This window comes from Carassius carassius, chromosome 29, assembly GCF_963082965.1.
Source record: "Carassius carassius chromosome 29, fCarCar2.1, whole genome shotgun sequence".
NCBI classification, from domain to species: domain Eukaryota; kingdom Metazoa; phylum Chordata; class Actinopteri; order Cypriniformes; family Cyprinidae; genus Carassius; species Carassius carassius.
In genome coordinates this window covers 18,265,759-18,289,140 of record NC_081783.1, presented here as the reverse complement: position 1 = coordinate 18,289,140, position 23,382 = coordinate 18,265,759, and the positions used below count along the sequence as shown (strand labels likewise).

Here is a 23,382-nt window from a genome sequence, read left to right as displayed (position 1 = left end):
TCCGATCATATGATAATTTGTTTGGCTTGTGGAGGTAAAAAGAAAGTTGATCCTAAACAGAATCCAGAGCACTTCTCAGCTGGTTTCAGATAAAGTTTAGTTAAAATTGGGTGCATTCACCAGACACAAGTTTGTGCAGTACCTCTCATCAGCCTTATCATAGAATTTTAATTTTGAGGTGAACCATTCCTTTAAACTTAATTCCTTAAAAACTTAAAACCTCACCTTTAGGTAAGAAAAATACATTGCCTGTACAATACAAACCTCCTGGCTTCCTATAAAGCAAAACAGATACCAGAGTTTGATTTTGTTTCCTAGGTGAGAAGTCTCTTTGTTCTCCTATCCTCTTTTACGGCTCACAGACTTGGAAACAAACCAGGCTACGTGAGGTTATGGCTACTTGGCTTCCATTAAACATATTACCTTACAATGATGTGGACATGTGGGAGAGTTTGTTAGACAGGAGGAGGAAATGACTGTCCGAAAATTGTCAGCATGAGAAAGCCCAGATTCCTTACACCCTGTCTAAATCTGTTAAACCATTGTTATAAGATTTATGAAGCTTTATTGGCATGAAAATATATGAACATCGCCAAAGAATAAAAAAGATTTACATTGACAATGTGTCGGTTAGCAGGGCCTCACAATGTTTGAGATTTTTAGGATCTGATTTCTGTTTGGGTGAATGTCACAAATCATGTCAAGCTCTAGGGTCATTTAATACTAAGAAGGAAAAAAATAGTATTTTAGAGAAATTAAGAATATTTTAAGCAATACTTGCCTCTAAATTCTCATCAACATAATGGAAATAACACTTTATTGAAATGTTGAACAAATGTAAATACATAATTCTAGCTGTATATATCATAGTACTTGTATATTTTATTTTTTATGCTGATTTAAAAGAAAATGATAATATTCAGTATTATATAGTAATGTAAATGACAAATGATCAAAAAATGTACATCTAGATGCATTATGATATTGAGAGTTTCAGGGAAAAATGTGATTGTTTTGAATGTAACAATTACATTTTTTTTCTCTAATATATCTTAATTCTTGGGAGGCAAAAGTATATATATATATATACAGTAGGTGTGTGGGGGGAGGGGATAACACATTTAATTAATTAATAAAACAAGATATACACAGAATGTTTGTGTGATAGTGGATTAAGCTTAGATTCTAGTAATAACGGACTCATTTACTGAAACAAAGGGAAACGATGGGTTAATTAGCCTTAACCTGTTTTTTTGATAGCAGAGTGAGGTGTTTCACTATGGGGGATCGCTTTGGGCATGACCAACTGTGGAATCTCCTATGACATCCACCCAGAGCTGCTTCCGTGTACAGCAGTGAGCACAAACTAGATTAAATTAATTACGTTTAGAATATGGTTATTTTTCTTACAAAAACGCATCGATTCACTACAGAATTACTTTGTTCACCCCCTGGAGCCTTGTGAGACACTTTTTTATTAAGAATGGGCACTTTTTATTTAACCTCTTTTGAACTGATGCACTGCAACACCTGCTGAGCACCATTTAAACAGCTTGAAAGATCAAGATATTTTTTAATAAAACTCTGACTGGATTCACCTGAAGAAGAAAGTAATATACACCCAGGATGACTTGAGGGTAATTTCTAGGCTAATTTTAATTTTTTTGGTGAATTAACCTTTTAAATGGTCACCGACCTACTGGCTCACAGCACTGCAATGTGCTAGGGATGGCTCAGACATGTCCAGTCTATGAAACCACACAAAACTACGAGGCATAGCCCAACTTGCTGCTCGCCTGAGGAAGGCCCATGATATAGCCATCCCCAGAGTGGAGTGGGCTCTCAGGCCCTTGGGAAGTTGAATACCCTTGCAGATATAAGCTAAAGATATAGCATCTATGATCAAATGAGACAGACGTTGACAAGACAATGGCTTCCCTTTGTGAAGAGTAGCCCATGACACAAATAGCTGTCATAAGTCCTAAAACCTGCTGTTCTCCTCACAAACATATGAAAAGCCTGTACTGGCATAATGAATTCAACTTTTGCTCCTTAGTTCAGTAGATGGGCACCTATATGCTGAGTCAACTACCTTAGGCACAAAAGCTTGTTTACGATGAAAGGAAACCATAGTGAGCCCTGGAGCGAATTGCAAACATGACGGGCTGTAAGTCACTCACATGCTTACCCTTTACTAAGGCTATGAGCAGCACCATCTTAAAAGAGATCAACTTAAGCCCAACTCCCTCCAGTGGCTCAAAAGGATGTTGACAAAGGACTTCTAGGATGATGGATAAATCCCATAAAGGAACCATCTGTCTAAATACCAATACTCATCTGTCTATCTCGCCAAAACCTACATGACAAGATGAAATAGCTACTAAATACACCTTAATGGTGGAGAAAGCCTTCCCCTTATCTAGAAGATCTTGAAGAAAGCATAAAATATCCTTCACTGAGCATTGAAAAGGGACAATATGACCCTGCTGAGACCATTCTTCAAAGATTCACCATTTATTGCTATAAAGTGAGTGAGTAGAGGAGGCTCCTGCACTGTATAGTATGTATGAACAATGGAGGCAGACTTGCTGCATTCAAATTCCACATCTCATGGGCCAAGCCCAGAGAGATATCCTCTGTGGGTGAGGTTGGTAAATTCAATTTCAGCCATCATAACACAAGCCGATTCTCTCTCGGCCACTGACACAATCACTCTGCTGAATCGAGGTGGTTTCATGGCAAACTAAAGTCTGTACCCCTGTGAAATCATTGACATAACCCATGGGTGAACTGCGCATGCATGCCAAATGGCTATTCAGGCAGAGAGAAGTCCTCTGAACACTTCCGCCGGAAACACGTCGCACAGTGATGTCATCATCACTGCCACCGCATTGGCTCCCACTGCATATCACCCTCTGCCCGTGGCTTGGATGTGATTATGTATTCTTTATTATCAGTTCCCCCAAGCTGAAAAGTGTTTAAAAACACTGTGTGAGTGCTTGGTGACACTGTTGGACATGACTCCCTCATCTCTCTGACTTTGAGGAGAGCTTACCGACCAGGCCCTTACTGAACTCAGAACAAGAAGGCTGTATACTCACCTTCTCCTCTTTGCGGGCGGAGAGAGAAGGGACGGGGTTATACCTGCATGTCAGGTCGCACGTTTCTTCTTTCTCTCTTCACGGGGACGGATTGTTTGTAGGCGCCACGGCCACAAAAGAATGCTTTCCCCAAGGCCCAGATCCATTCGGTTATGAGCGCTGGCCAGCTTGCTGCCCACTGTGAGCAGGTCTTTGAGCCCTAACAACTACCGGTCTCCCTCTTGCTGCCTCGGCTGCTGCAAAGCCCTGTCATGGCGGTTGAGATGGTGGTCGCAGCACACCTGACACAGCCAAACCCATCATGCGGCCACAGCCTTGAACCGCACGGCGGGAAGAATGCAGAATCATTCACCGTGCAAATTTCGTCCCAGAGTGCCAGGTTCGGCACTCCTGAGTCCAGCTGCCGCCCCATCTCCTCCAAAATCTCCACTTGAGTCAACAGGTTCAGCAAGCACACAGACTTCCCCGCGTATTTATACAACCCGAATTCCGGAAAAGTTGGGACGTTTTTTAAATTTTAATAAAATGAAAACTAAAGGAATTTCAAATCACATGAGCCAATATTTTATTCACAATAGAACATAGATAATGTAGCAAATGTTTAAACTGAGAAATGTTACACTTTTATCCACTTAATTAGCTCATTTAAAATTTAATGCCTGCTACAGGTCTCAAAAAAGTTGGCACGGGGGCAACAAATGGCTAAAAAAGCAAGCCGTTTTGAAAAGATCAAGCTGGGAGAACATCTAGTGATTAATTAAGTTAATTGATATCAGGTCTGTAACATGATTAGCTATAAAAGCTTTGTCTTAGAGAAGCAGAGTCTCTCAGAAGTAAAGATGGGCAGAGGCTCTCCAATCTGTGAAAGACTGCGTAAAAAAATTGTGGAAAACTTTAAAAACAATGTTCCTCAACGTCAAATTGCAAAGACTTTGCAAATCTCATCATCTACAGTGCATAACATCATCAAAAGATTCAGAGAAACTGGAGAAATCTCTGTGCGTAAGGGACAAGGCCGGAGACCTTTATTGGATGCCCGTGGTCTTCGGCTCTCAGACGACACTGCATCACTCATCGGCATGATTGTGTCAATGACATTACTAAATGGGCCCAGGAATACTTTCAGAAACCACTGTCGGTAAACACAATCCGCCGTGCCATCAGCAGATGCCAACTAAAGCTCTATCATGCAAAAGGGAAGCCATATGTGAACATGGTCCAGAAGCGCCGTCGTGTCCTGTGGGCCAAGGCTCATTTAAAATGGACTATTTCAAAGTGGAATAGTGTTTTATGGTCAGACGAGTCCAAATTTGACATTCTTGTTGGAAATCACGGACGCCGTGTCCTCCGGGCTAAAGAGGAGGGAGACCTTCCAGCATGTTATCAGCGATCAGTTCAAAAGCCAGCATCTCTGATGGTATGGGGGTGCATAAGTGCATACGGTATGGGCAGCTTGCATGTTTTGGAAGGCTCTGTGAATGCTGAAAGGTATATAAAGGTTTTAGAGCAACATATGCTTCCCTCCAAACAACGTCTATTTCAGGGAAGGCCTTATTTATTTCATCAGGACAATGCAAAACCACATACTGCAGCTATAACAACAGCATGGCTTCGTCGTAGAAGAGTCCGGGTGCTAACCTGGCCTGCCTGCAGTCCAGATCTTTCACCTATAGAGAACATTTGGCGCATCATTAAACTAAAATTACGTCAAAGACGACCACGAACTCTTCAGCAGCTGGAAATCTATATAAGGCAAGAATGGGACCAAATTCCAACAGCAAAACTCCAGCAACTCATAGCCTCAATGCCCAGACGTCTTCAAACTGTTTTGAAAAGAAAAGGAGATGCTACACCATGGTAAACATGCCCCGTCCCAACTATTTTGAGACCTGTAGCAGAAATCAAAATTGAAATGAGCTCATTTTGTGCATAAAATTGTAAACTTTCTCAGTTTAAACATTTGCTATGTTATCTATGTTCTATTGTGAATAAAATATTGGCTCATGTGATTTGAAAGTATTTTAGTTTTCATTTTATTAAAATTTAAAAAACGTCCCAACTTTTCCGGAATTCGGGTTGTACATCCTCTGATATATCGCGGTCATTCGCTCCATCTTACTCGGCAGCGGAATCTGAGAGGAGGCAGAAATTGAGCATCATGTATGCAGAACTCATACTGGCTTGCGTCAGATGGTCAGTCACCACAGACTGTGTGGCCGCTCCAGACAGACAAGGGTCCTGCTTGCTAGCCATAGCTACTCTCAGGCTCCATTCTAAGATTTTCACCAGCAATGACGCACAGTGAGCACATGTTTGTGGATCTGCCAGCAATGTTTGAGTGTGCTTCGGACCCATACACATGATGCACATGGGGTGAGGGTCCCTGCCCGGGATGGTAGCTCCACATGTGGATGGAGATGGGAGGGATTCAACCTCCCTGATCTTCGACTCTTTCCCTTTGGCGGGGGTGATGGCTGTTGACATAATGGCTGAGAAGTGATGCAACCCTCAGACTCGTCACAACCAGGTGTCGACCTGACTGATATAGGTGGGGCAGGTGGTGTTATAGTAGCTTCTGCAGTTGCTCGCGTCTGAGAGAAGCTAGAAAAAGAACTGTTGTGGAGATAGCAGGCAAGTTTAACATCCTCTTGTAGGTTAGCAACATGCTCACCGTCTTCATACTAAAGCATTAAATTACATACCACCTGTGGCTATTTTGAAACAGGAGAAGCAAATAGCACAGCAGAGACATGTTTACATGTCTGAGCCTGAGTAAAAAAAAAAAAAAAGAACAAAATCGCCAAACTGTCCTCCCTGCCTCTTCTTGCTGTAATAGATATCATGGGGTAGTAACAGTGATTCTCTTTAGTCTGGATATTGTAATTGAATTGAAAAATTTGTAAGGATATCTGGATTTTTTTTCTTTCCAATTGTAATAGAATAATTTCTGATGGTGAGTGGGATGCAATAAAAATAAATAATTTTAATAAATATATAACACAGTAAAGATGAAAGCTATGTTTGATCATAAGAGTTTATGCATCAGAGTCTGTTTATATAGGATATCCATTAAAGGTGGGGTATGTATTTTTTCAAAAAGTAGGGCTAGTACCAAAACAAACTAGCCAATCAGCAGTAAGGGGTGTGTCTACACATGATGGGGACGAGAGAGAGTGCTCAGTGCACAGGAAGGACATTAGCCAAGCCTAGCAACGACAGATAGATAGAGATGGCGGATAAAAAACAAAAGAGGAAAATGTATGCGGAACAAAAGAAGGCTTACGATAAGGCAAGGAATAAGACCGGTGTAAATATCTGATCAGCTTTCAAGCGCTGGTAAGAACTCAAGGAGCGGGAAGTCCTGCTATCGGGTTGCTTTGTTTCTTCTTGATAGGTGAGTGGTTTTGTTATGTTTCACGTAGCTAATACAAGCTGTTAAAACGCATATATGCATGTTAAAACACACATAATAACACATATAAACTTGTTTTGTCAAGTGATCTGAACTTCGAAATAACTGTGCACAATCACTTCAAAGAGCGATTAACCCTTATGTGTTGTTGGGGACGTTTTCGTCCACTAGGGGGTAAAGTTGAGTCTTATTTTCGCCACAACTTTCTCTGTGTTTGAGCTAATGTGGAATGATTTTTGGTGACAAATCTTATTTTGACCCATATTTAGAAATTTTTTAAAAACTCAACGGTACACTGTGGGCAAATTCACTACCCTTTCGGTATGTTCGTGGATGAAAACATCCACTAAATTAAACTGCTGTAAAAATGTATCAAATAAATATTTTTTTCAATTTTTTTGCATAAATCTATTAATCAACCTCAGTCCTGATCAAAACTACCAAATGTTTAAAAAAATGCCAAGATTCCCCCAAATCAGTGACATCATTTATTAACTTGGCAATTAAAGAGTTAAAATCTTGGATTTTTTAAAAAAACATTTGGTAGTTTTGATCAGGACTGAAGTTGATTAACAGATTTATGCAAAAAAAAGAAAAAAAAATGAATCTGATAAATTTTTACAGCAGTTTAACTGAGTGGATATTCCCATCCCGAACATACCGAAAGGGTAGTGAATTTGAACAATCCACAAGGGTTAAAACGCATGCATGGAGCCGGTGAATCGGTTCGCAAATGATTCGGATCTCGAGTTTAAAACACTGACAGCTAACAGTCAATAACGGATATCTGAAAGGAGAATATTTAATGACTAACAGTTTAATTTCAGTCCGTTTTTCAAGCAAAACTATCATATGACTTCAGACAGTTTGGAATATGTCGCACTTGTCGAGTGGTGATTTCAGGCTGTATCTCACAGACTGCTCATTGCCACTATATTAAAAATACATTCTTTAAACTTCGTTATTCTGTGTTTCGCTGAACGAAAAAAACAAAAAAACAAAACGGGTCTGGAACGATATGGAGGTGAGTAAATACAGAGCATCTTTATTTTTGCGCCTGCAAAAATAAAGATTGCGCCTGCACCGCCTCCCCTCCGCCGTTAGAGGGCATCGCTATCAGAGCTGCGGGAGCTTCAAGGTAATAACCTGCTTTACACACCGTAAACCACACAAGCATCGTCACGCACCGGCCTCACCGTATCTCGACTAGGGAAAAAATAAGACGAGAATTCTCATTCTTGCTTTCGACGCGAGCATATTTTTCATCCAAGGACGTTAAGATAATGTTTTTCTCTATCCCGAATGCCTGCTGGACGAGGATGTCATTATCTTCACGTCGTTGTCTCTGATCAAGGTGAGGAATGGATAATATGCGGCGATTTCAGCGGAGAATAACATGATCAACTGCGTATTTTACCCTTAAAATGACATTCCGCATCCACCAGAGCCTTTGTTTGGAATAATAATGATCTTATTCCTTTCTATATCACCATAATGTTCTTTTATTACAATAACTGCAGACAGGCAGGTCAAATGAACTAACGCGCAAACGCGCTCTTTGTTTGGTTGCGGGCGCGCGCTCAATCAATCAATCAATCCATCCATCCATCGCCTTATTTGCGCTTCCACGCGCGTGGAATGCGTCGAGTCTAACGAAGCATCTTCAAGGAGAGCAATGGAGCCTTTCCTGCAGATCGCGCCGCACTCTCTGGCCATCGTGCTGTCGCGCGTCGTGGCGGAGGACGCGCCCGGAGTGACGGAGAGCGAGGAGCCGCCACAACATCACACCGGCTACGAGATATTCGCCGACTTCAAATCCCTGAACATGAAATATTTCTGGAATAAGATGGTGGCCGATGCCATAGCCGAGACCTTCTTCCTGGGCTGGATAGACGAGCATGTGTTGCTGATCCAGGGGAAGGAGGATCACCTGGAGGTGTTGAGGGAGGCTTGGATGAGGAGGACCCTCAAACCCCCGCAGGGCTTCGACATCAAATACCTCGGTAAGAATCATCTATGTGCTGCATATATGATGTTTATGCAAGGATGAGGACTTCATTAGTGGTCAGTCTGGCTCCTGGAGATCCATGGTATTTCCATGGTTTTGAGCATGGCACCAGGGTAGGGCCACTGGTTTTTGGACATGTTCTGTGATAATTTCACGCCGCTGTTTTGGCCTGTCATGCTGTATGAATATGTTAATCATTTAGTGCCACGGTATATATCTGACTGTGATGTGATTTATTATTAGGTGTCTTGGACAAGCACCACGGCAGTGTCATAACTTCTTTGGATATGTGGCATGGTCATTTTATGGTGATCTTTGAAGTACCTTGCTGCGCCATGCAAATATTGCGGTCTTTGAATCTTACAATCATTTGCTATGGTATATATATCAAAGTAGCTTTGTATTACTATGATGTTTTTGACATGGTGTTATGGTTTTTGGAAATAAACCATGATGATGATAACATGGTTTTTGGATATATGTGCCACGATAATTTATAGTTTTCTTTGAAGTACCTTGCAGCTCCATGCAAATACCATTGTATTTGAAAATGACATTCATTATTTACTATGGTATTATGTACTTTTTGAATAGGTACAATGGTAGTGCCATGTTTTTTTTTATTTACTATAGTAATTTTATAGTTCTCGTTGCTCATGAACACCATGTACATACTATAGTATATGAATATTTGTTTAGTAAATAAATGTTGAAGTTGTATTTCTAGCTGAGCTCTAAACTTTTCATGATGGAAGATCTCCAGGAATATGACTGACCTGATGTTTATATTTAATTGTACTTTTGAGTTGACACTTTCTTCATATGCAACCATTTTTAGAACAAATATTTAATTTGTTTTAGAAAACATTATTTGCTTCTGCTTGCTTGTTCTGTGATCAACATTTGAAGGGTTTTTGGCTGTGTCTAAACATCGAGGCTGCTGTTTTTCTGTACAGTCAATGATTTCATGCTTTTGTAAGAAAAAACGTGGTTCAACGACTGACAAGGCTATAATGTCAACTCCAATGATCTCCAAAAAAACTCAAATGACCCTTAAATAAGCAAGCATACATTTAAGTACTGCAATTCTCTGTAGAAATGGTTATTGATTTCATTCAGATGTGCATTGATGGTCACATACTCCCTACATACGCAGCGTTTTTCAGGTTTCAGACTCAGCCTTTGTCTTCAGCTGTGAGATATTGAGGAATTTGATCACTGTAACCCGAAACCTTCTTTTGATCATTAAGGCAGAGGATGCATGTGTTTGTTCTTCTCTTAAAGGAACAGGCCTTTCCTTAAGTGCTGGAGCTATTGCACATTGTGAGAATTATAGTACATGTCTAGTCTTAACAACTAGCATTGTCTCCTTGAAGATATTCTGAGTTTTGAAGTTCTGAATGAAGCTAATATACTCAAGACCTGTGACGTTTGGCTTCATTATTCAGAATAATTAGTGCAGAAAACTGCTGTCCCATATTCAGCCCCATGGACACACACTGAGGACAGCAGCACTCTTTATCTGTAGCTATTACTGTTACTGCAGCACTGTAGATTATGGGACAGGTCTGTGTATTGTGGCATGTTCTTAGTGTAGTGAAGGAATGAGGAAAGGTCCTTGACAAACAGCAGGTTTTTGAGGAGTGTCGCTGTAGGCATCAGGGTTTTCTTTCTTCTATCCTACTCTACTTGCATATCTCTCTCTCTCTCCCCCCTTCTTTTTGCAGGAGAAAAAGCTAGGCTGTATCCGTCTCTTTGTATTTGACATGTCTTGCGGAACAGCTGAGTTGTAGAGGAAAAACCCTCTATTGATGGACAGAGACATTCTTTGCATGTTTACTTCACAATATAGTTCATTTTGATATTACAGAGTTTGAGACAAGAAAAGTTCAGAAAGTGTGATAAGTAATGAGTAGGGGTGCACGATAAATCGCATGCGATATTTAACGCGCATCTTGTCAGTAAAGGTGGTTCTGTAATCAGCGGTAAATCTCTACACGTGTGTGATTTCACATGGAGCAACATTAACTACACAGAGCCGTTGTTCACTGACAAGCTGCGCCAAACCACAATCATATTTTGCGCTGCTTGTCAAAACGATTAACCGCGATTAATCACATTCAAAATAAAACGTTGTTTACATTTTGTGTGTGTGTTTACGATGTATATTTATTATGTATATATAAATACACACACATCTATATATTAAGGAAAAAAATTTGGAATTATATATAAAAAATTATATTTATATACACCGGTAATATAAATTATATGCAAGTGTGTGTATATATATATATATATATATATATATAACAATTATATAATGTATACATATGTGTATTTATGTATACATAATATACACAGTACACACACACACACGGTATGTAACCATAAACTGTTTTTTTTTTTTTTTGAATGCGATTAATCGCCCTAGAGTGGGTAGCATCATTTTACCAGTTTCATTTTCAGGCCGAAAATTCGGTGCATCCCTAAAAATGAAGTAAGCCTTTATTTTGGGCTTTAGGTGTGTTTGAATAGGTTCTGTTCTTGTAATATAAAAATAGCTTGTCAAAGTAGAATGAGAATATAATGGTCTTAAGACAGATTTAAAAGTTGAATTATGATTATTAACTTGATGCGGCATCTTCAAGATACATTTTAGGGAAAAAAAAATACTTTAAATTGATAATAGATGTGCTATTGATAAAACTATCACAGAGACTTGGTCTGGTAACCTTCTAGCAACAACCCAGACCAGATCCTCCTAGAAACACCCTGACAACCACACAGAATAAAAACATCTGTCTGTTCCTTTGCATCATACTTTGAGTCTGAAGTGTTGAAAACAGGTGGGTGTTAGCATTCTTTGTTCCCTCATGAAGTGAAAGCCAGTGTTAAATATGAAAACATAAGCTCAGATAATATTAGGTTGTGCTGTACAGTTATGCAGATTATGCACTTTCTAAACAGCAGCTGTTAAATTACAAAATTTACTTTTGGCAAATTATACTGTGACTCAGGCAAGCATGCCTTAACAACATTGATTGAGTCTATGTGTTTGTGTTTGAAAAATGTGTGCAGGAATGAGGGTTGTGTGGTCTCACCTGTGTGCATTGTTTCCAGTCAGCTCTCTCAGGTGTGTGTGTGTGTACAGGCTGATTCCGGGGAGGAGAGAGAAGGCCATGCCCTCAACTGACTATACTGCTCATAAATCTCACCCCGGTTTGAGAGTTTCCTGTGCAATGATCCAAGACCTTTTTATTGCAGTGAAATCCTGAGCTCCGTAATTATAAGAGAAACTAGAAACCCACTCGGAACAGAATGAGAGCAACATTTAGCTGTATACATTTCGTCAGCGCTGTTATGCATTGCTTTTAACTTGTGACCTACACTTAGAGTAAACTCGAGCAAACCTTTCTCAGCCTATGTTCCAAAATGTAATTAGCTTTTCCTCCAATACATCTACAGTATATCCACACATGCAAAAATACAGCATTATTGTAAATGAAACATTTAGTTTAGAGATGTAAGAAATTTGACCATTGACCTGCATTTTCCATATTGATGCAGTGTGTGCAAAGCCAAAAAGATTAATGTTTTAAAAGCGTGTGCAAGGTTAGGACTCTGACGTAAGCAGTCTGCTGTCAAAGAGTTTGAGCCAATCACAGAGTAATTAAGGTGCTGATGCAATTACCTCATGCTTTTAGTTGTGAATCTCTTACATTTTATTTCAAAATATATATTTTTTTGTTTTGTTATATATAATTTTTTTTTCTTAGTACTAAGCAATTGTAGTTAGTAATAGTTAGTATTTTGTTTTATTTATTGGATTTTTGCATAAAGGAAACATTTAATTTACACTTTTTTTTTTACTGTGATGCAGCATCTGTCTAAAATTGGAGATATGAAATATTAAAAAAAAACTATTATTAGGACCAAAATTATGTATCCAAACTTATTATTCAGAACATGTATTTAAAGTCGTTCAAAATTCACCCATGTTTTTTTATGAAATGTTCTTACATTTTAGTTTTGTGAGGAAAGCTAGTTTTTTCGGACCGAAAAAGTCATGAGAAACATAAACATAAAGCGTACAGTATATATGTTACAATTTAAAAAATAAATGCTGTGAAAGTCAAGGTGCGAACAAATCTTAAAGACCGTAAAACAGGCTTCAATATCTTTAAACAAAATGTAGTTTCTTATTTCTTTCTTTTGATTTTTGGATGAAATACGACTCAGACATGTATTTGACAATTTTTATGATATTGACACCTCGGGCTCAGTGATTTTAAGATCAGTGAACGGTCCACTTGTAAGGACGAGAGATTCGACTCATTCTCATGCAGTTCTTTTCTGTTTGGCTTGTATTGACATGGCAACTGTTGTTGATTGGCATCTTTTCAGATGTGGTCTAGATGCGGGCTGCAGTAATTATACCAGTATGCCATCTAGTTGGTGATTTATGGATGACTAACTCCAGTCGGACACATTCCAAAGTGCCTGGTTTGTCGGGGGTGGATATTACCACGTTTTCACAAGTAAAGAGTCATAAACTCATGGAGAGATCGTGTTTGGCAATGCTTGCACTCTTGACTCAGTGTGTTTTTGTTGGTCAGATTGCTTTAAAGATGGCATGATATGAACATAATGATATTTTATAACAAAGATTTTGACAGGCTTCATTTAGGCGAATAACTGCGGATTAGGCTGTAAATCCATAACTGAGTTAATACTAGTAAATGGTGTTATACTAGCTTTAAAATCATCCTCATTGGATAATTCCAAGGCGACTCAAACTTGCTAGAGAGGTAGTGCTTGTGATGACTCAATGGGCCGTCATGAAGCTGAGACATACCAGAGCGGTCCTGTGGTGTCTGGTAGTCCCAGCGGTGAGGTCATCTTCATCTCATCCACTTAAGACGGATCAAAAGCTTTGAGCGGCATTGTGCATGGCTCCTCCTGCTGGTGCAGTACTGAGAAGATTCATCAAGTGCTTTGCACACTAATCTAAATCCGCCTTACTCATGGCAATCTAACACATCCTGTGATTGCATACATTGTAATGCCTTGAGATTTACCTAAGAGGCTTCATGTAAGGGTGAAATCATTCCTCTAGCCGAGCATATATTTGGACAATATTGAACATCCTCCGGCTCTAAACCTCATGGAGCCAATGCTTGTAAAATTAAGTTTTCAGGTAATTTAATGCTAGTGAGCAGTGAGGTCATTATGACATCATAACAGTGTCAATCTTCATTATCAAGACTATATATTATATATCCAGGAAAGACCCTGCTGGTGTAATTCACATGTTGCTGTGTCTTGTGGTGATGGACTGCTTCTCCCCACTAGAGGGCAGAGTCAGAAAGCAATTCATTATCAGTGTTTAGACTAAGGGACTCTTGATTGTGCATAGTGTTTGAAAGAAATAATAGTTCTTTAGTCCACTGTTGGCGTGATGCTTTTCACAGTATAATGCCAAGAGTGACACATCAGTACCAGTAAGCATTTGCATTTTGTTTTTTTATTTCTATTTTCTTTAATTGTCTCCTTCCTCTTTCCATTTGCTAAAACATGCGGTGGTATTGACATGGTATATATCATATTCATAATCATTTCACAGTTCAGTACTTGCAAATGGTTGTCCTATTTTAGACATTTTGTACTCTTCACAAACAAAACATCCACTCCTGTATGTTCAATCCTCACAGTTTGTGCATGCATATTTGCTTTCCATATTCACTGAGTCTGTCTCTCGTTTGATTAATAGTATAGATAATCGATAACAGTCCAGTGTGACCCAATTCCAGCAGAAGAGATGACATATAAATCAGCTGTGTGAAAGTTGGTTGTCCTGTTGGGTTAATCAGTACATTGGTGTAGTTTGGTATTTTTGTAACTGATATTCAGGCAAATTATCTGGAGAACATGTGCAGGCAACATCAAAGTCTCTTAGACACCAAAGAACAATGTGTTTTGAATGAACTTGATTAGAAAATGGCACTTTAGACATTCATAAAGACAGGTCTGTTTTTAGTTTTTACTGGAGTCTTTACAAATGCATTTAGTTCCGGTCAAAGTATTAAAGCAAAGTTTAATACAATTGCGAACTTTAAAGATGCAGGGAACTTGATATTTAGAAGTCATTGTGTGATGTCAGACCATGTATGAAATATGTTATTAAAGACTAATGCGTTACATGTTGATTCACTTGGTCTCTACACATCACATTGTAGTCTGTTACTGATTACAAATTACATACATGCTAAAAATTGTGGTCAGTAATGTAATCTAGATTACTCATTTTAGGTAATGTATTCTGACTACTTTTGGATTACATTTGACCTAACTATTATAGATTTGAATGGGATTATTATTGTTATAAAAAGCAAAGATAATAAAACCTATTCCATTCTCTGTTATCAACATCATGAAATGCATTTCTCCCAAACATGGGTGAATGAAAGAACTGCAGAGGGTTTGAGTTCATGAAAAGATTATTTAATCAAATTATAAAAATGTAAAATTAAAATGAATAAATTAAATACAATTTGAAATATTTTATTGGTTTACCTGCATGTCTCTGTGACCATTAACTGACATCAGAGAACTTTGAACATGAATGTTGTTAATTTATTAAAACTGAGGTGCTTTTATCCCCTTAGATTCAGAAGTACCGGGCAGAAATTAATTTACATGGCCATTCTATATTGTATGTATTCAAAGCTTAACAATATGACACACACTAGTACGTTTTAGAAAGGAAAATTTGATAAGATAAAAAAAGAAGAATTGGGAATAATCGTTAAATAATAAATCATTTGCTGTTGATGTGTGAGAAATTTGTAATCATGTAATTCATAAAACCGTAACTGTAATCTGATTGTGAGCATTTTAAAATGTAAAATAATGCATTTACAGGTATTACATTTTTGGAATCATTTTACGTAATCCAGATTCCATATAATCAGTTACTACAGCTGACCACTTTTTAATGTAAGACTTGTTGAAATTGTTTTGTTTTCAATAACGTGGCTTTAGAGCAGAATATTTTCATCCTTTTGAATATTTTATCATGATGAATTTTAATATGTAGCCTGTTTGCCCTGAATTGCCATATAGGGAAACTTTATTTTTTTCTGGTGCCAATCAAAATCAGTTTAAAATTAGATGATGTAAGAACTAAAATACAATTTAAAATATTAAATTTTTTTAATAATAAAAAAAAGAAATATATATTTACACTAAAAGCACTACATTTACACAGGATAAAAAATATGTAATCCTTTATGTATATTCACTAATAAAATAACCTAGTAAAATATTTTTTATTAAAAATAGCTGTAAAACTTTAATATAAACTATCTTTTTAAGTTTACTGTCTGTACATTTTTTAATGCATGTAAATTTACTGACCCTTTTGTTAAAATATATGTATACACTACCATTCAAGAGTTTATTATAAAATAATGCCTAGAACTGATTCACTTAAATGGACCATTTGAACTGATTCACATTGACGTAACAATTCTTTTGAGGCAAGAAAGTTTTGTACTGCTAGACTAATCTAATCTGAGAGTCTTTACAAGAAAGAAATGGTATAAAGCAGCATAATTCATTTCACCACCAAAATCAGCACTAATACTTCATGAATATTTTCTTTATGGCCTAGTCCTTCAACACACATGCCTTTCATTGCAGCATCGCTCCAGTGGCTTCCATTGAGTTCTTATGTCATCTGGAAGACATCCTGTGGGCGCTATGGCAACTGTGGAACAGGGGACACTGGCCAAATGATTCCGGAACTCAATCCCAGGTCTTCTCTCACAGAAGAAAAACAAAGCTTTCAATTCTTGGCTCAGATTTCTTTGTTTTCTTTTACCTTGTGACCTGAAGTTATGAATGGGCTGCTCAGAAGGGCCAGATGACATTCACTCACACATTGGCTTTCACTCACTTTGAATGTCCTCGCTTCTTGTTCTATCCTAGAAGTTCAGGGTGGTCTCCAAATTTGGAGGTTTAGATGCTTTCTTGACAAGAGTAGGGGCTCAGCATAGCATTTATTGCTGTAATCAGAGGTAGATTTGTACATTCTGTGTGGGGCATATTAGGGTTGTGCCGATAGGCGATAGTATCGTGTATCGACGATCGTCAGAGATATCGACATAAGCAGATTTCTCTGTCGATAATCAAGACGATATTAGGCTCATTTTCCTATTAATGTATTAGATTATAATAATAACTATTATTTTTATTTTTATTAGGCTGCTTATTATAATTCGGCTATCAAACTGCCCAGTTATTTCACTTCAGCACCGCATTTCACACACACACACACACACACACACACATACACACATACACAGCGCGCGCGAGCGCAGGAGGATTAGAGCCTGTATAGTCACTGAAATTGTCCGCTTTGACTCGGATAACTCATAAATCCATAAAATGAAAGAGATAGAAAACGAGGAGTTGGTGTCCCACACATTTAATGGCTGCTACACTGCAACGCGCTCTTCTCAAACATGAGAGATTAACTCTTTCTTGGCGTCACAAATAAAGTAAAGACAAAATAATTAACAAGGCGGCAGAGCGAATTTATCATCCATAGTGGTTCTCACGTAGTCCTTCTCTTAAAGACTGATCACTTAACTTATAACACGCACTATGTGGTGATGACTTAGGAGTACGTGAGAACCACTATGGATAATAAATTCAATCTGCCGCCTAGTTATTATTTTCATGCACTCCGCACTATAATATGATGCATGCAAAATACATAGTTTCGGCCGTTACAAAGTCTCCATCCACAAACAGACGTACATGGTCTGCAGATAAAAGGTATTTCATTGAACTTTAACAAGTAATCTGAACGGCCTTTATATGTGTAATATATTAAACGAGCCCTCACTAACTGAGTTTAATGCCAGTTATGTTAGAATGCATCTCATTCTTGTTTCTGTGGCGGTGCGTCAGACTCGTCATGAGGCGCGCGGTCCAGAGCGCTGTATGACTGATGGCATCAGTTCAACTCAACTTACTCCAAATATATGAACTTACCTGTTTTAAATACTTTATATTTAACGTGTTCGTTTATGCCCAATAGTAGTGTTAAACTGCTGGACTCTAAATGAAATCTACTATTGATTTTCACCGTTGACTGATTTTGCAGAACATTTAGACTGATAACTTCCCTGCGCAGATGCGGACGCGCGATATGACAGTTGCGTCCGACTATGTATGAACTAGCTGTTTTAAATACAGTATTTTTATATTTAACGTTAGTTTATCAGTATGTTTGAAAGTATATTTTTTCGATTATTGGTGATTCCATAGGCCTCTCTCGCGCACCTGCGCGGTTTAAAACACTCAATAGTTATGATTTGACAAGGACAAAGAGTCTCTCTCTAGCTCCACCCATCCACGATAATATCGTTTATCGTCGATCTCATAGGCTGACGATATGACGATCTGAAAAATGACCATATCGCCCAACACTAGGGCATATACAGGGTGATATGGGTGCTTGCTAAGGTGTTGCTCACTGGTCTCTAGATATAGCTGTCAGCTGCAAGGCGAAAATCATTAGTCGTCTTTTTATTTTTATTTTATTTTTTTTACTGAAGGCAGAATTCTTATTCATAACATTTCATTCTTTAAGATGACATATTTCAAACATTTCAAATGCTACTTGTTTCTGTAGTCTGTCTAGGGCTTTCAAATGTCTGGATACAGCATTTAACAGTTTCCAAGAAAATATCCGCCATGCCTCATAAAATTCATAGACTAACATAATTCAGCCGGTTAGACGGCACTCGAAAGTTGTGAGTACTAAATCACTTCTTCAGTGAGTGAGGACAAAATCATCAGGTTTTCATTATTCCTGCAATTTTGTGCCTGAATAAGGAGTCTTTTGATAATGATAATTATACACTAATGACTATCACAACAATGATTGAATCTGTAGCCTGGATTCGTACCCTTATTAAATCAAATAATGTATATGAAAAGCTTTCCAGCTTGTTGGAAAACCATATGTGTGTGTGTGAGAGAGATGGCTTGTTATTATAGCTGATTAAAGCATTGATTGCAACCATTTTAAATGTTCTGGTTGCCAGTTTGCTGCAGGGTGTTGGCAAATCTCTCATCATCCATCACCTGAATAAGAAACAATGCAGAAAATGAGTAGCTTGGTCAAAATAATGCACATTTATTCACCTTCTTGTCATTCAAACTCTACATTGTCTATGTTAGGCAGCTTATCTAAGCTTCTCTTTTCTATAAAAAGAGCGAAGATGATCTTAAAAAATAAAAAAGATTGAAAATTGTCCGTACGACTTGTACAGCTATATGTAAAAAATAAAAAAATAGTGTAAAAATGTACAATACCATACCAATACCATGTTTTGGGTCAGTAATTCTTTTTTTTTAGTAAGATGCAGTAAATTAATCAAAAATGACAGTTAGGCATGTTTCAAAATATTTATTTTAAAATATTTTCTATTAATCGAATACTAAATCATTATTTCCACAAAACTATGAAGCAGCATAACTATTTTCAACATTGGTAATAATAATAAAAGATGTTACTTGAGCAGCAAATCAGCATATGTGACCCTGGACCACAAACATTAAGTCTTAAGTCGCTGGGGTAAACTTTTAGTAATAGTAAAAAAAAACATAGTCAAAATTATACATTTTTCTTTTATGCCAAAAATCATTAGGATATTAAGTAAAGATCATTTTCAAATTGCTGTATATTGGCCATATATTGGGGGAAGTCGTGGCCTAATGGTTAGAGAGTCGGACTCCCAATCGAAAGGTTGTGAGTTCGAGTCCCGGGCCGGCAGGAATTGTGGGTGGGGGGAGTGCATGTACAGTTCTCTCTCCACCCTCAATACCACGACTTAGGTGCCCTTGAGCAAGGCATCGAACCCCCAACTGCTCCCCGGGCGCCGCAGCATAAATGGCTGCCCACTGCTTCGGGTGTGTGCTCACAGTGTGTGTGTGTGTTCACTGCTCTGTGTGTGTGCATTTCGGATGGGTTAAATGCAGAGCACAAATTCTGAGTATGGGTCACCATACTTGGCTGAATGTCACTTCACTTCACTTCTATTGTCTGATCTTAACAAACCATACATCAACCATACAACATTGTGCGTTTCTTTGAAGAAAGAAAATAATACATGGTCAAAACAACACGAGGGTGAGTAAATGATGACAAAATGTTCATTTTAGGATGAACTATTCCTTTAATTCCTAAAATATTCTGTCAAGTCTAACACGTAATGAAGATATATATGCCTCTGCTATTGCTTCGTGAAGCCCATTTTAGGTGATATAAAACAATTTCTCACTTTTTAAGCATTTGCTCATGTCTAAACTGTATTTTTATGAAACTGAGCCGTGTTTTATTTTAATCGGAGCCTAAAAAAGGTTTTATTTTCTTTTAATTTTATTCTATTCTGCCATGATAGTGTGTTTCCAAACTACACACAGCTGAGCTGAAATTGCCCTATTCCAGAATGTCTGCCGTGAGTTATAACAAAGCAGGGACTCCTAAATCAACCCTGGATGCGAGTCTGGCCCTGGACCCCGGGAATAAATTACTCAAATATTATATTGCTCAAATCATGATGAAGTTTCCTCTCTGGGCTACGAGCCAGTGCCCATGTGCTTCACCGCTGTGGAAACAGAGTTGAATGAAAGCAGTGGACATTTCAAAGTACCATATCTCAGACGATTCTGACTGTTGATGAACAATTCAAGAGAAAGGCAGGACTTTTTCGTTACATTTTTTTTGGACACAACTCAAATTGGCCTCGCCAAACGTATGGTGCTCTCATTAAGACCTCTGCGATAAAAATTTTGCCGCTGCGCTCATTGCTAAACCATGATTAGCCTTGGCGAGAAGCACTACGGAGCCCTCAGAGAGACACGGCATATATTAATGCCAGCCAAGTGCTTAACTTAACACCACGGTGCCATGGAGAGGTTTTGGACCAAATCGCTTTACAATCAGACCATGAAAGTAGGGCTCTGTATGTTCGAAGCTAGAATGCATCGATTCTATGGTGTTGATTAGGAGCGTGCAACTCAACAAAGATGTAGCGGTCATCTCACGGCTGTGGAATGGCAGGGGGGCAATAGAGATATCTGTTCCTGCTTGTTCCCGCTGCCTTTGAAGAGCAGAGGGGTTTCCCTTTAATAGCTTGGATTTCAATCTACTTCACATGATGGATTCTGTTTGAAACAGCTGCACTGTGCTCCCTAATGAAGCAGCGAGGAGCGCACAGGCCCTCGCTCGGTGACAGGCTTCCTGACTGAAGTGCGGGCGACCTAGTTGCATTAATTCAGTGCCGCCTCTGAGCCAGAGTTCGAACGGAGTTCACTACCACTTTCACAGCTATTGATCTCTTTTTTTTTTTTTAGGACTGCTGTAATGTTTATACTAACGGGTAAAATGGCAAAAAAAAAGATGCCTCAACAAAATCTCTGTAGAACATGCCATAGAGGGGTCAATTATGTCAATTTCTTTCCTATTATTATAGTACTGTTATTACTTTTTTTGCATTATGACATTATTTTCAAGACAATTCAAAGGATAGTTCACCCAAAAATTTAAGTTCTGTCATCATTAAATCACTCTTAAAACCTGTACGAGTTACTTAAGAAATACCATGGAAGTCAATGGCTACCATCAGTTGTTTGATTACCAACAACATTCTTCAAAATCTCATCTTTTGTGTTCAGCAGAATGAAGAACTTCAAACAGGTTTGGAACAACATGAGAGAGAGTAAATGATGACAAATGATGATATAAATGATAATCTGTTTTGAATTGGATAGATGCAAGCCTTCATATGTTAGCAGTTAAATCCTTAATTCTGACACTTAAATCAGTTTTTGCTTTATGAATTTTGTTTTGGCCTTGAGCCAAAATTTTTGGGATATTCCGCCCAAAAACAGAAATTCTGTTATCATTTATCAGCCCTCATTTCTTTCTTTCATCTGTGGAACAATAATGGGCTCCAAAGTTGTTTGGTCCCCAACATTCTTAAAAATAGCTAGTTTTTCACAGGTTCAGGTTTGTAATCACATGAGGGCAGGAGGACAGAAGTGTCTTCTTTTTTTTGGGGTGTGTATCCCTTTAATTCCTGTGGCCTAATATACAGGCCTATTATAGGCCTAAAATGCAAAAATGCATCTGTAGCCTAGGAGATGACAACAAACAAACCTGAGTGATTGCATCTGTCAAAAAAGTTTGGTTATGTGCATCTACACCAGACACGAGTGAAACTAGATCGCTTCCATTACAATCAACAGAGCCGTCCAAACTGGAAGCGGCTGTTCAGCTGGCGGTCGCCTTTTTTTTTCTATTTTTGATGTAGTAGCTACTTTAATTCATCTGTCAGAAATAGAATTACTTTATTTATATGCATGTGAATTGATTGCTTTGTATTATAGTACTCATATATAAACAAATTTTGAGTGTAATGAAAACCTTTTTTTTAATGGTAAAATACTTATTTTATTGCATAGGTTGACTGTAATGACAACAATGATAGAACTCAACAGGAATATTTTTTAACTAACAGTAACAATCAATCTATTTCTTTATGCAAAATGTAACTTCTCATTGTTCTATTTTAATTTGGGGGTTATAAAATGTGCCAGGTAGCTTCATTTCTCTTCGTTAAAACCATTTTTTTTGTAATAGACCAGCCTGTTGAAAGATGTAGACCAGGATTAAAGATCGCGCTTGTGTGAGGTTTTAGGGTGATAAAAGTTTTCCTCAGGGATGGCCAAACAAATGTCAGAATGCCAAGATGTATGTGATGTGTCAAGGTCTTCCGAAGCTTTTTGTGCATGGAAAATGGAAACAGTCATGTCCTAATGTATGCAGCTTGACTTAATATAGGGCATGTATCATCTGAAAATTAGATTAAAGAGTTTGGGGTGTTTGTAGATTGTGTATATGAGTGAAAGAAAAAAACATCAAGGGTCAATGTAAGGCCCATGTAGAAACAGAATACGTAAGTCTTAAAGGCATCGTAGCAAAAATATTTTTAAAGAAAGGCTGATATTTTATCAGTAACTTAAGGGAAATAAAAATGGCTTTAAATTGGTCAAGGCATTTTAAACCTACTAACACAATCACAGACCTCTAATGTACTTTGAGCACCATGTCATTTGAAACCACCTTTAGTCCTCTGCTCTTTAATCTGTACAATATGATCATGTTATTTCACATCCAGAACTTCTAAACGCATCAGTCTGCCATCCCTTGAGAAGCACAGAACTGTCTAGGACAGTGAGAACGTTCAGCTCAGGTAACTAATGAATGTTGAAGTTCCTCCTGTAGGTTTAAGGTTGGGCTGAGGCCATGCAGTTGTGGTTTGGCAGAGGTCATTCTGCGCTGGCTATTTATTTCATGGAGGGCTATAATTGCTCATTTTTACTGAAATTAGGCTGCAGCAGGAGGAGTCCAGAGGCCTGGCCTCATTGGCAGCAGCTTGGCATCGGTTCTTTCCTCTCAGGACGTGCACATGGAGAGCTCTCCTCATTCAGTTTGCATGCAACATCCACATCTATTGCATATTGTACAATTATTAATGCTTTTAGTTTGAGACTCCTTTTTTTTTTTTTTTGGTCTGGTGATTTTAATGTTGGTAAAGGTCTCCCTTACTGTAAACCGTTATGATTTAGAAGCTGTTTTAATTAGAAACAGGCATTTTTCAATCATTTCAAACGTTTTTTTTATTTTTTCCTGCAGTTTTTCTCCAAAATAAAAGCTCTGATTTAACATTTGAAAGAAAAAAGACAGCCATAAATTAGTATTGTAATTGTACAGTTGT

At 38.1% G+C, this 23,382-nt stretch overlaps 1 protein-coding gene across 2 annotated transcripts in view; it reads left to right on the top strand.

The window, feature by feature from the left end:
* Positions 1-7,674: 7,674 nt before the first annotated feature.
* The window catches only part of LOC132109804 (storkhead-box protein 2-like), a 66,118-nt gene continuing 50,410 nt past the window's right edge, over positions 7,675-23,382 (top strand). The window contains exon 1 of one of the 2 annotated variants that reach the window (XM_059516151.1): positions 7,675-7,867. In XM_059516151.1, coding sequence (XP_059372134.1) covers positions 7,816-7,867 — 52 coding nt within the window. In that variant the 5' untranslated portion in view covers positions 7,675-7,815. The other variant, XM_059516149.1, reaches the window with a different exon arrangement.